Source organism: Channa argus, chromosome 11 (genome assembly GCF_033026475.1).
Source record: "Channa argus isolate prfri chromosome 11, Channa argus male v1.0, whole genome shotgun sequence".
NCBI classification, from domain to species: domain Eukaryota; kingdom Metazoa; phylum Chordata; class Actinopteri; order Anabantiformes; family Channidae; genus Channa; species Channa argus.
Genome location: NC_090207.1, coordinates 24,362,101 through 24,376,439, shown reverse-complemented (window position 1 = coordinate 24,376,439; position 14,339 = coordinate 24,362,101). Strand labels below are relative to the sequence as shown.

Here is a 14,339-nt window from a genome sequence, read left to right as displayed (position 1 = left end):
GGTTTTAAATTTACCCGCCTGTTCTCATTCCTGAGGTGTCAGAAAGCACCACTTTATCCAATCTCTTTGCAGTAGATGCTGATGCTTAGGGTACCCGTTAGCGTCACTGATGGACACTCTTAGCTTTCGGTTTAGTACAATGAGAACCTTCAGTATTTGATGCTTAAAGCAATGGTGTACTATATATTAAAAAAAAGTATCAAATAGTGGCACTTCTGGAGCATCTAATAATGATGCCAAAGTGTGTCTGTGGTGTCAATATGACATGCCAAAGGAAGAGCGGGACGATTTGATGCTGTGGGATGAGAATGTGTTGAATCTATTGGACAAAAGAAAGTCTGGACATGTTGGTGGTGCTAAGAGTCAGAGGATTTCTTTAGTTATTTCCTGCACAGCTAAAAATGAAGCCACTATATAATTTGTGGTCACTTAATTATGGCTAAAAGTTTAACTGTTTGCGGTCATTTTGTTTAAATATATTTTCTCTTGATTGTGACACTGTAGGTCTCTTTTTTAATAATTTAATTTAGTAATATTTTTTTTTTACTGTTGAACTGTTATCCATTTATTTTTGTGTCTTTATGGTTATTTTGTATCGCTTTTGGATTATTTTTGGTCATTTTTTATCCAAACTGTGTTCTGTGCCTCTCAACATTTCGTAATGGTTCCATGAATTTAACAGCTGAGCTACAGTATGTTACTTGAATAGGAAATGACTGCATCCAAACAGCACATTTCAGGAGACAGTCAGAGTTAGTTCATAGCGTCAGGGGAAAAGACAACTTATAAACCATGAAACCTCATGGTGATTCAAAGTTAAGTTACTTGTGAGCAGTTGTTTGTCTTTACCCTATGATCTAAGTCACAGTTTTACAGTATGCTGTGTAATAAAACCTTGTAGTACTAAGGTGCTAAAAATGAGTATTTACACTGCATGTTGCTCAACAAGTGATGTCATGCTCTTTCTTCTTTTTGTTTTTCTTTCCCGTTGCTCTTCTTTATGTCTACTTCTTTTTTCCCTTTTCTATTACATAACCAATTCCTTGAATTGCACAATTCAATAAGTTGTTAACACCCAAGAGAGATAACCTCTCTAAGTTTTACTTCACAAATGTTGCTTAATTGTGTGACAGTGTTTTGTCCATACTTGTCCATGTATTGGCACTATTACTTCAATAACAAAAAAATACTTCCTCCTCCGTTGCGGTCTGGCCCCGCCCCCTGTGCCTTACGTCATCCAGACGCAGGTGTGTCCAGATGACACTTAAATTAGACGCACGCGCGACGTTTGTAACAGTTCCCAGAGGTGTTTTCAAAGTAATTTCAGCCTGATTCATTAGCGTCTATGGATTTTGACATTTTTCTAAAGCATGACTAACTTCCTGCTTTGTGTGGTAAGTTTTATTTTATTCCAAATGGCAAAGTGTACAAACGTGAACTTGTGTGTTAATGACGGCATAAAATGGTGAGGAAACGCCATGTTCACTTAGGAACTTAAACAAAGTGGGGAAAACGCTCCTAACCAGCGTTGGTTGAGGCAGAACGTTGTCTCATCATTTTACTTTTATAAGCCGAACAACAAGCAAAGCAAGGCCACGTGTTGTCGACAAGCTAAAGTTTATCTGTGGTGTCCCGTAGGAAAATTAATTTGAGTGTGGGATTTTCCGCATTGCTTGCTTGTCTGGACACAATTCCGTCACCGGCTGTCACAGCTGTGAGCGCCTCTCACGCTCTTTGAGCCCAGGTGCGAAATTCCTCATAAGTTTGGGAAAGTAACAAGTAGTTCATTCATTTAACGTTAAGCTCTTTTCCCATCAAACAGGTCAGTGAGCTGCTCGAAGGTTTCTCTAGTTGACTGCTCGGGGGAAATTAACATCAGCTGTTACATCGTTTAGTGATGTGACTTATGCTTAAACTTTGAACCGAGTGGATGACAAGTTGTTTACCAATCTCTGTATTAAAATGTTTCTATTTCAAGGCATTTGTTTGTTTGTTTTTTAGCAATATTGCTTTTATCAAACAGCTTTTATTTCATGTTTCATATTTCTTTTTTTTTTTGTTTTGTTTGTTTTTTGTTTTGTGGAAAATACGGAATGCCGAATTTGGGCAGAACTCTTAAAAATTCAGATTTGTTTTTATATTTTAGGAAAGAGATTATGATTTCTAACATTGCTCCACACTGTTGCATTTATTTATTTTGAATGGAGTTGAATGTTTGTTTATTATATTTTGAATGTCTATTTTTATTTCATGACATTTTTCTTTAATTTTGTTTAGCACACTTCTTTTTGAATAACGGGGTGTGGGGGAGATGGGTGTTGGAGTCCCTGAATTTAAAAAAAATTAAATATAGGTTGTATGTTTTGTGGGTGCGCAGTTTATGAGATACCTAAGCATGTGATCCTTTGCCAAGTAGTGAGGAGAGGTTGAGAAATATTGGGTGTGGACATATAGTTGGTTTATGTGAATACCTTATTAGGCTATTCCATCGAGTTGGCCAGGTTCTAGGTTAAGGCCTATAGAGGGCACATTGTCTGTGTTGTTTCTCGTAAGACATTTATAATTTTAAAAACATCCTTACATTTGCTTATTGTAGCAGAGTTTCACAGAACTACCTACCATCAGGCTGTGTCTGTCCTGCGGACATGAAGGAAAGGCATATCTGATGGAATTCCCCTTTTCCATCTTGTGCACTTGCGCACCTCTGAACTTGTTTGGTAGCTTATGGCCAGATCAAGTGCATTCCATTGGTGGGCAGAGTCTTGTGTGTCTAGTGTTGCATCACCTTAATTATGATGCTTTTTAAACAAGGAAAAGTAAAATTGCTTTTCTCTTTTTTCTGTTTTGAATATAGTGCTGGAACCAAAAAAAAGCCTTTTCCCACTTCATAAAGTAAATATTAAAAAAAAATCATTGCATTCTCTTTATTTAACTTAAAACCCCTCCATCCCTTGTAAATGAGTCACTTCCTGTTGCTGCTGTTTATGAAGGACTTTGGCCTGTCATCACAAATATGAATGATTAACACACGGGTAACTGGGGAAAGCTTATGTCTGCTAAATTATTACGTAAAATAATTTTCATGGTCTGTTTCCCTTCCTTGTGAAAGTGGTTTTGTTTGACAAACTGTGTTAAATAATGTGAAACAAAAACAAATATACACTAACTGCGTATTGGTAAATCTCTTTAGTTGTAAATAAAATGGTAACTTCAAATCTATCTATTCTCTTATCTAATCACAGCATCATGCACTGATGAAAATGACTTCATAATCTTCCAGAGTTAAACATGGCAAAGTAAAACCAGATAATTTCACTTGTGCTTAAAAATTCATTATTTAGTCACTGTTTTGTGTTCATGATTTGAACTATAAAATGTCAGACATATTCTTTGTGAAATGCTGAAAAATATAACATAAATTGATTATGACTTTTATTTTTTGATTATCTCTCAGGTTTTTTCCGTTTTCCTCTTGCCCCTTAAACCCATTAGTGCATTTCCACCATCTGGTCTTGACTTTGGAGGCAGCAGAACGCAGCGGGATGTCCACTGCAGCGCAGACCTGGAGTACTGGCACAATAACATCTGCTGTTTAAACTGTCCAGCTGGTAAGCAACATGGAGCAGCACATGATTTAGTCTAGAGAATGGAGATATGTCACCAGCTCCAATCATAAATTATAGCAGTAATGAAGCAAGTAGAGCATGTGATCAGTGGTTGTTATTTAGCTTAGGTGACAGGTTGAACTTGAATCTTTAAAAGCTCAGTTAATTAGGTGTGTAAAGACATTTTTGGGGGGTTTCTCTTTTGTGGTAGGAACACACGTTAAGTTGGCCTGCACAAGCTTGGAAAAGAAGAGCCAGTGTGAAGACTGTGATTATGGGACATACACTGAGCACGCCAATGGACTGCCTCAGTGCTTTAAGTGCACGCAGTGTCGCTCAGGTAATTCTACCTAAAAGCTTTCCATCATCGATTAGAATGACCGTAGAAGAAGAATCAATACTTGGCCTTTTCACAGTGCTCGAAGCATAAACTAAACCCTAACGAGGCATTTTCATTTTGCTTCCTCAGACCAGGAAATTGTAAGGCACTGTACGACCACTCAAGACGCTCAATGTCAGTGCAAACCAGGTTGGTTTTGTGCTCCGGACCAAGCATGTGAAGTGTGCAAGAGGTGTTCAAAGTGAGTCTATACACAGCACATAGCGAACACACCTGATGCTTGGCTCACGCAGAGCTTTTCACAACAGCACTCATTGGTCAAGTTGGTCTTTATGTGTTCCTACAAACTAGGTGTAAAAAGGATGAGGTCATAGCGAGGAACTGCACTTCCACCACCGACACGGAATGCAAGGAAATGCAACATAACACCGGCTCTGTCTCAGGTATGGGATTCATTGGAAGCTAGACCTACCTGCAAATGTCTTCAAAGATTATAAAGACACCAGCCATTACTGGAGACAGGCCTGGAGTTTTGTTTAAAGTAAAAAAACATTCCACATTTCCTTGCTTTAAGTTAAAAAAAATGTATATAGTGATAAATTTGGCCTGCAAAATAGCTTGGATTTAAACATGATACGGGTTAATTTATAGTTTATGCTAAGTGGGGATACTTTATCATCTGCCCTTTTGAAAATGGTTAGCAATAATTCAGCAAGTGGGATTAAAGACATTTTGACTTTTTATATAGTATAATATAAATATACAATCCTTGAGATTTTATTGTTTATGTATGTAACTGTAATGTTGATCCCATCAATAAAGCAGCTATTGTGATTGTTGAAATGTATGAACAAACATGGCTCAATGGGAACAGTTATACCTCAAAATTATGACCATGTCATTACTTTAGTTTTGTGAATGGTGGTAAATTGTGTTTTTATGTGTTTTTTTTCTCTTCCTCAATCAGCAAATATTGTCGTGATCCTGCCAATTGTACTGGTGATCCTGCTCATTACTATAGTTGCTATAGTTATTTTGTTCCTTCTTCAAAGAAAGAGATGCTGTGCAGCAGGTAAGGGAAAACAAATCCAAATAAAAGTACAACACACATTAAAAATGTACATCTTCACTTCCAATTTTTGTTAGTAGATGCTGATTCGACCTATTGCATATTTGTCGGTTATATTTATTAGTTGGTTTTGGTATTATCAATGTAAATGGAATGTAAAATGACATCGTCAACAGGTGCAATCAGGAAGCGAAGTGTTACTTTTTAATGTAAAACCTGTTCACAAAGGCAACTGAGAGGTAATTTATATACAGTATTAGCCGCACCTGAACAGCTAGCTAACTCATAACTCCCCATTTCGGGCTTCCACTGAATCAGCTTGGCCTGAATGTAATGAGAGGTGTGACAGGGAGTGGGGAATGGCATGTTGAGAGACACAGCGGAAGTGTGTGACATCACACAGTGCCTGCTATAATTTGTCCATGACGCAAAACAATGGACGAACAGACAGAGCCTTCAAGGTAGAACATTCCTGTTTAATTATCTGTCCATCATTAGCCACGATTACCCCAGTGAGCTTTTAGACTAGAATGTGATTCAAAGGGTGTATTTAACGGTAAGTTTTGTTGAAATTGGTTAGTGAGGGACACTGATGTCACTGCAGGCTTTGTCATTGTTTTTGGTCTCATGGTTCACACAGGCTATGCTTCATGCTGCATGTTTCTGTAGCAGTGTGGCCCAGAAAGCAGCCTAACTGTACTGCAAATGGCACATCTAATGTTGGCCAATTCAAATCACAGAAGTCAATAGCTGTATGTATTGAGCTTTGGGAAAAGTTGCATAATCCTCTTGTAACATCCTTTCTTCATCATTTCTATAGATTCCCAGAATAATAATCCTGCTGAGGTTAAAGCTGGTGAGGTGAGTTGCTTCTCATTTTACTGGCACAGTTACTCTAGGAATAGTGAAAAGAAGTCCAGAACAGAATGAGGAATATGAAAATATTCGAATGTTCTGAGATTTAATAATGATTTGAACAGTGAAGATGAATACACCCCACGTATAAAATATTGTAGTACAAATAACGGTGTTCATTTATTATTGATTATATTATTATTTATTGTTACGTCAGAAGCACATAAAGGATGTTCTCCTTGTTCCATGTGTTCGCTAGAGTTACATAAACAACAGTTCCTCTGGGGAAAGGAGAGAAACCCAAAGGTCCAGCTTCACAAGCTGGCCACTGGTGAGAGCCAAAACCTCAGCCAGCACGACGGAAGAGTGTAAAGTGCTGTGTGAAAGCCTTAACAGCTCAGCCAGTAACTCCCAGCACAGTCTAACCAACCTGTACTCCTCTGCATTCCCCGAACCTCTGCCTCAAGCCATGCAGCCCACCAGAATGGTGAGAGCAACAACCTGCTTCTTTAGTTCTCACCTGCTTGCTGCTTGTTTGTTCCTACTGAGTAACACTTTGCAACCTTAACAGCAGATATCCTCACCTCTCTGGCCCATTCCTCTTATGCTTTTCTGACTTTGTCATTTCTTACAACATGTAACGTCTCCATACTGTTGCTTTTTAAAAAAAATACAACTGAGCTGCGCTACTCTGGTGACCAACACTTACCTAAAATAGTTTTGAAATCACCACTGCTCACGGTCTGGTAGGGTGCAGGGTAATTTCACATTCACTGTGGCACTGAGTCAGAACACAGTTGTATTCTTTCACTGTAGTCACAGTGGCTGGCCTGTGATTTACATAAACTTGGAGCACTTATTTATTATTCTAAGAAGGGTTATGATTTCCATTCTTGTCAGTGCACAGAATCCCAGTGGCTGCAGTAAATGCCACTTTCCGTTGTATTGGTACTGTTCATATCAAGCAGACCAATGTCATAAAATAATTGTCGAAGCGCAAATCACTGTTACTTCTTTCTGATGCCTTGGTAAGGTTTTTTTTTTTTCTCTTTTTGAAGGATCAGGCTCTGGTAGCTGCTCTATCTTGCCTGGCCCTGACTGCTCCATCACGTCTGCTGATGATGATGATGATGATAATAATAATAATAATAATAATAATAATAATAATAATAATAATAAAAAAGCACTTATCAAACAAAGTGCTGTACATTAAAAGGAAAATACAGAAAAATAAATAAATATAAAATCAAAGAAAAGCACAAACTAAAAACTACATCAAGTGACATAGTCACTTGTCATAGTCACTACTATTACTACTAAAACAAGGATCTCACATCTCTGGAAAGGCAATTCTATTAAAAATGCATTTTCAGACTTAAAAGATGATTCTGAGTCACAAAGCCTGATTTCCTCAGCCAGGACATTCCACAGTTTTGGAGCCATGATGGAAAATGCTCTATCCCCCTCGGTTTTTAACCGCTAGGTTGAACAATCTTAAGTTTTGTAATGGCACATATGGAATTAAAAGATCACAAAAATAGGACCATGCAGTGCTTTTATAAGTAATCAGTAAAATCTTAAAATTTATCCTAAGATGAACAGGGAGCCAATGTAGAGACACAAGACAAGGAGTAATGTGGCTGAACTTCAGGGTTCTAGTCAGGAGTCTAGCTGCTGGGTTCTGAACAATTTGTAGGCGTTTCAAGTCCAACCAGTACTCAGTGATTTGTTGAGTATGATAAGCAAGTATGGTGCTTACAGTCTAACACTTCCAGTAAAAACTTTGTTGGTATAACTTCAAGTGAACTAGTTGATGCTTTCATATGAGATATTGTATCAAGTAGGTTAGACAGTGAAATGGGAGAGAAATCATTCAGGGAGCTCGGATAAGGAGAGACCACATCCAGAAATGAAGGATTTTGAGTGATGCCACCCCTCATTTTTCCACTTTGCAATAGGTTTTTAATCACACTTTGTTTCCAGTCAGCAACACAATTGGCAGAGACATGAGGGGGTAGAGGGTTACCCAGCCTATCAACAGTATGAAATAGAAATCTGGGAGTTTGACGATTGTGAGAAATAAGAGGCTCTGGGATTTTCATTTTTTTTAATAAAACGAACCATAAGACCAGATTTCTTCCATTTACGCTCAGCCTGTCTATATACTAATTTACAATTTCATATCTTGCCATTAATCCACGGTTGCTTCCTGGTCATTGGATCAGGTCTGTTTTCTTAAAGGAGCTATACAGTCTAAGGTTGACATGCAATGTGAGTTAAAAGAATCAACCATTTCTTTAGTGCAGGTGGCGTTAAGGAATTAAAGAGTACAAAACTTATTGGCACAATGCTAACAACCTGTAATTCACAGCTAAAAACCATAGGCTTATGGTTGAGATACGGATAAATCCAAAATGTTCAGTTCTGAAATCCAAACAACCAGACTAAAAACTAGATCAAGACCGCAACCACCAGAATGAGTTTCACCAGCTACATATTGCTGAAAATTAAGAGTTTGTTATATTTAAAATTCTGTAGCATGATTATTAGAACAATTGTCAACGTGAATATCACCACAAAGAACAACTCTATCATATTTTAAAATAAGACCAGATAAAAAAATCTGAAATTTCCAACAAGAAGGATCTAGCAGTTCCTGGTGGGTGGGGTGATAAAAGACAGCAAATAAAAACTGAGAATTCACTAAGATTAAGCAGGAGCACTTCAGAGGAAGAGAATTCACTAGATGATAACGGTTTACATTATTGTAATTGTTTACAATACCTTTTTATACTTTGCAAGGTTACCAGGGAACAGTCCTGGATGTTCTTTGACTGTGCAAACAGATTTAAATAAAAAAAAGTGTATCCTGCTATCTGTCAAGAAGTCTAACCTCCTAGAATAACATTTTCCCAGTACTTTGCCAATGTTAGTTTGCACTAAGATGAAAAAAGCTCTGTAACATTGGCAAAAATACACCATCTACTGTCCTACATGAAAACTATATGATTTATAGTTTAACATACTAAATAGGATACCTTTTTAATTCACTTTAAAAATACCTTTTTATTGTGGGACATTGTTACTGGATGGGGTTGTAGAAGGAATGACACCTGATGGATAAAGTAGGCTCTGTCATGCTCATACTTCTGAATCTTACATCTATGCCCCCCCCAACTTAAACACAGCACATTTAATTGTGTATTTATCATTTTGAAACTAGTCTACAATGGGACGGGTGAGGCTACTCTACTTGTTTTGTTCAGTGGTGCCATTGTTGGAAAGAGATTTCAATGAGTCATATTTTCCTTGCTGCACCTGTTTTAGGAAGGTTGCTTTGTCTTTATGGGGCTGGTTGTTTTCCATTCATACATAAAATACACATTTGAATTATGAGAACTCTACCTGGGATTTCAGTTCACATCACAATATCAATTGTGGGGAAAAATAAGGAAATGTGACTAAATGATCAGTTGTTGACACTAGGTGGTGGGATCTATGACTGAATTTCTATATAGGTCAAATCTCTTTCTCTTTGTCTTTCTCTCTCTCTAGATCTAGATATCTATATATAAAAAATAAATAAAATAGTTATGATGTTTTTGTTGTTGTTGTTGTTCATATAGGAAGACGAACGGTTGTCCAAGCTTTATCCTGTTAATGGTAATGTGTTAATTTTATTTCCTTTTCCTACACATTTGAATAGATTCCGTCCTGTCAGTCAACTTCAAGTACTAAAAATTGCCTACTTATCTTTGTCAACAGGTGAAGTCTCTTTGAAGAAATGCTTTGAATATTTTGAAGAAATCGACATCAACTATCACAAGAGATTCTTCCGTCACCTTGGGATTAACGACAATGTAATCAAAAGCCATGACCACCTTCCATATGAAGATAGGATCCATGAACTGCTGACTATTTGGGTGGAGAAGGAGGGCAGAGACGCCAGCCTCAACGACCTTCTGAAAGCATTATGTGACTTGAATCAGAGGCGTACAGCTGAGACTGTCATGGAGATCGCCGTTCGCAATGGTCATTACGTCTGTGAGCCTTAATGAGAGTTGACCTGCTCTCAGGAAACTTTTTGAGAAAACATGAAGTTACACATCGTGATGTGAGATTCTGTCCAGCACACAAAGACTGCCGCCCATAATCATGTTGAACTGTACAGCTTGGGTGGACGTTGGTTTTAAGGAGTGTTGATAGTTTGAAGTATTGCATTTAAAAACAGTGTTGTCCTAGTGTAAAAATACATTTTCATGACGATTTAATAATTTCATTGGGAGTGTGTGACCTTGATTATATTTTTATATAATGTTTTATTTATTGGGATATAATATCCTCTTGAATTAATAGGATTAAATGTAACTTATTGTGGATCTTCTGCCTGGTTGTATTTGTATATTCTGTGTGACCATGGTTAGGTTTGGCTTTCCATGGCCTAAATGGGCAGGTTGTTACAGTTCGTCACTTTTGTGGTTTACACTATAACAACGCTCATACTTCTGTGATCAGTTATTAAGTTGAAAACTAACAAAGACAGTAAAAGACTGTTTTTGTTTTTTATATTTCGACACTTTTCCCTAATGAATTGTGAGTTTTGTTATATTATATGATGATCTAATTTTACTGATCTGTGTGGCTCTCTGGATAGTGAGAGATGTACTTGTCTGTATCGAAGGTTCATCACAATGTTACATTCCGTCTTCTTATATTTGGTTCTCCTTTTATTTTTATTTGCTTTATGACTCAGGTTCCGCTCTCATGTTTGTCAGCCTGCTGTTTCATTCTTTTTTTTTATTTTTTTATTTTTTTAAGACTGATTTTCCTCATACCTTCTTAGTGGTCGTAATTACGCATTTAAAAACTGAAAACCAGAGCCTTAAAAATAAAAACTATGAAATAAAAGGAAAGAAATAAAATGAACACTCTCTCCTTTCTCTTTTTTGAAAAGAGTTATTAAATTGGTACTGTGTATATATTTATTTTCTCAGCTTTGGGTAGATTGCTAGGCCCCTAAAGTCCAGGTGAACCATATTCACAATAGTTCAGTGTATGCAAACATTTGCTGTTAGCATTAAACACAGAAGTACAGCTGATGTAAATTATTGTTTTGCTTTTAATAAAAAGGAAAAAAAAAACACTATTTTTGGACAAATTTACTTGATAGTAAGGCAACAATGAAATGGACACGTGTGTGGAAAATTTGGCTGCCTGTCCAATTTTTATCTTATTAAAACCTAAACCAGAGTTTGCACTAGAAGAAAAGTCACCAATCATTCATTCAACCTCAGGGAACTATCTTTGTTTGGGCAAGAACTCCCGTGTAAGATTGCTTTGTTATATACTGAACATTTTGTTTCTCTGGCTCCCACTGTGCTTCAGTTGCCTTAATTTGCCTCGTGGTGACCAGAACACCATTAACCAGCAGAATAACCACAGGCTGTAAGATCACTGCACAGCAATACAACTCCAAAAGACAAAAGTAACTCTGCTCACTGCTGTGCACCTCTTGGCCCTGAGCTGCTCCATGCTCCACGTGTCAGTGCCTCTCGTTGGTCCTGTAGCTGGAGTTAAGTCGACGAGCATAAGTTCTACATCCACACATGAATCTGTTTTCATGAGCTCCTCAGACATCCTTTCATGCGCCAGTCAATGCTGCAGTTTTCTGCCTCATTTTCTCCTTCATTCCTCATTCCGCCATGTTGATTTACTCTCATGATGTGGCTTTTTTTTTTCTTACATTACCATTATGAAGATTGATGGTTTACTCTGTCCATCACTTTGCATACTAGCCCTATGGTCCTTAAAGCCCAGAGCGTTTAATAGAGGTGTCACTGTAACATTCAGCTAAGTGATACCTCTGCTGTAACAAATCAGCTTTCTGACTCTCATGCATCAAACTAATGCTGGCTGAGAACATTATTAAACATTCTCTCGCAGCCGTCTACTGCACAAGCCAAATTACCATTTAGAAAAGGTGATTTGAAGGTATGGATGTATTAAAGATCTGAGAGCTCAGCTTCTCAGTGGCTGTATTATGCAGTAACATAAAATACAACCGTGTTTGACTTTGAAAATATGTCTGTTGCTGTAATACAGCTTTTTTTTTTTTTTCAAATAGAAGGGAATTGAATTTGGAAATGACTTCCCTGCATGACTGCTTTCTAAATGTAAGTCCACCAGCACCATGATGGAAAACACAAGTCTACAAATTTGTGTTCACACTCAGTAGTTATAAAAACAAAACTGGGGAATCCAACCAGCAAACCACATCTAAGACATCAAACTCTTCAAACATTCAATTCAAATCCCATTTAAGACAACTATCAACTTGCAACTTTCCATCGATAATCTAAACCTAAATCTGAGGGATGAATTCCCTCTATAACCATGTTCATGTGGTTCATGTTATCAGATGATGTGGAACGAGGATGATGAGAATATGAGCTCACCTGCTACAGTAACTTACTTTCGTTCGCTATCATCACAATTTTTCAGGTAGAGAGCACCTGCAAATCCTAAATGTTCACTGTAAGAAAAACTATGGTCCAAAGCTCATGGTGAAGTACATTTAAAAATGATACTTATTGGCTTTGGGAAAAAAGAATGCAGTTTTGCATAAAAATTACTATGAAAGCAGGTGAAATACATGTTCATTTGGGACAACTTCTGATCGTTGAATTGGTCAGTCCATGTTTTCCCTCTGTTGAAGTGTGTTCTTCCTCCACACTTTAGCCTTTCCATCACTTTGATAGAGGTTAATCTTGGTCTCGGCGCTTCATAAAACTGATTAAGGAATATTTTTGATCCTCTCTGTAATGTTGTGCAAAGTGCAACTTGGGTTTCTGATTCTTACTGCTGGGGTTTGTACTGCGTATTTCAGTAAGTAATCACCATGGTAACAACAGTTAGGAACTGATCAATTGTTATTTCTATTGTTAAGCAATACCAATAGTAACATTACATTGTATATTGTATATTGTATATTGTATGTATACATTTGCTGCTTTGTGGTTGTCTTGGTGCCTAATCTACTTTCTGTTGGACTTCAGTTCACAAATGATTAAAAAACACCCTCTCAGATTAAATAATTCCAGAGGTTCACCTGAGTGTAATTGTTTTAGTAACTAAAAGGATGATATGTGCCCTGCAGGTCACCTGGTGACACCTAAGGCATTTCTATTGAAAAAAAATGTGACTGAATATTGTTACATTTTTAAAAAGTACACATAATGTGTACAGTAATAATTACAGTTTGCTGACACGTTTAAATTTATATGGCGATAATAATTGTTTTCAGCTTGTTGTTCTTCCCCCAAGTGGCCAAAATCCGTTGATGCAGCTTTAAAATCAGGCTTTCTCCGTCCTTTGAAAGGGCTCTCACTCCCTACTCCTGTAGCATTATTTTCTTGTCGCCATTTTACCAATTTGACTGCAGTTTCCTGTGATTATTGGTAAGACCCCAAGAAGCCCAGCTGCCACTCTAGAGACTTCATTCCCATTCTACAACAACAGCTTCATTGGCTCTCCACAGCTGCCTCATGGATCCACGACCCAAAAACCTCTAGTGTGTGTGGTGACAGTGAACCAAAAGGCCCCCTGGGATCAAATCGACATCCAGTGACGGCATTACCATTGGTTGTCTGTGAAGAAAGCCCTCTTGGGTTGTTTCTGATTACCACAACACAGTACCTCTAATACAGCAGTGTTCAGTTAGTATCTCTTCAATTTGAAATCATGCTTTTATGACCATTGTACCTGCGCACATGCAAGAATAATAAATTAGATTTCCTCCAAAACAATATTACAATATTCCACTCACATTCATGTAAGTGCTGTTCTAAAAGCATGCTGGGTACTTCTTATGTGCAATTTTGAGTGAATAGGGCCTGATTTTGATGAAAGCTGTGATGATCACGGCATTCAGGAAAAGATAAAACAGCTTGCCAGCCTTCGTACCAAGAGCTCTGCTAATCAGTGTTGTGAAGGGAATGATAAAAAAGCATTCAATCTGGTCTTTTTTGGCCTTCAGGGCTGCTGCATAGGAGAAATGAAATTCAGCTCTAAAATGTGAAGTTATGGGAGAGATCGTAAAATATTCTACCTCCTTCGCTGGAAAACAAGAGCAGATTTGCCCTGTGTCTTAATCTGAACTTGTTAGACTCATGTATAACCCAGCAGAGAATAAATTGTAAAAGGTAGAAAAGGTCACTATGACAGAATTCAGGATGACTTTCTCAGAATAAGGGGACATCATTTCTGATTCACAAAGTCAGCCTTCTTTTCACTGCCGACACAGTGGCTCCAATGCCGTAGATCACTATGACATCACAGAGATGCTGAGTCTTCGCTCCTCAATTTGCTTCCAGACAGAAATTGTTCAGGCCACTCATTCTGCGGCACAATAAGCCAAAGTTTCAGTGGGATTCCCTGCAGAGATCCTATTTGCTGCTTCTTTCCTGCACGG

The 14,339-nt window shown here is 37.7% G+C and overlaps 1 protein-coding gene across 3 annotated transcripts; it reads left to right on the top strand.

Moving 5' to 3' along the window:
* The first annotated feature begins 1,238 nt into the window (after positions 1 to 1,238).
* hdr (hematopoietic death receptor) lies at positions 1,239 to 10,795 on the top strand. Of its 3 annotated transcripts, none has more exons than XM_067521679.1 (10): positions 1,239 to 1,394; positions 3,455 to 3,608; positions 3,817 to 3,945; positions 4,075 to 4,186; positions 4,297 to 4,388; positions 4,913 to 5,017; positions 5,835 to 5,875; positions 6,129 to 6,200; positions 9,496 to 9,532; positions 9,635 to 10,795. In XM_067521679.1, exons 1-10 carry the CDS (start codon positions 1,371 to 1,373, stop codon positions 9,922 to 9,924), a joined length of 1,056 nt encoding a protein of 351 aa, XP_067377780.1. In that variant the 5' UTR covers positions 1,239 to 1,370; the 3' UTR covers positions 9,925 to 10,795. The 3 variants fall into 3 exon arrangements, with proteins under 3 accessions (XP_067377780.1, XP_067377779.1, XP_067377781.1); XM_067521678.1 differs by having other exon boundaries at positions 6,129 to 6,356; XM_067521680.1 differs by lacking the exon at positions 6,129 to 6,200.
* Positions 10,796 to 14,339: the final 3,544 nt, after the last annotated feature.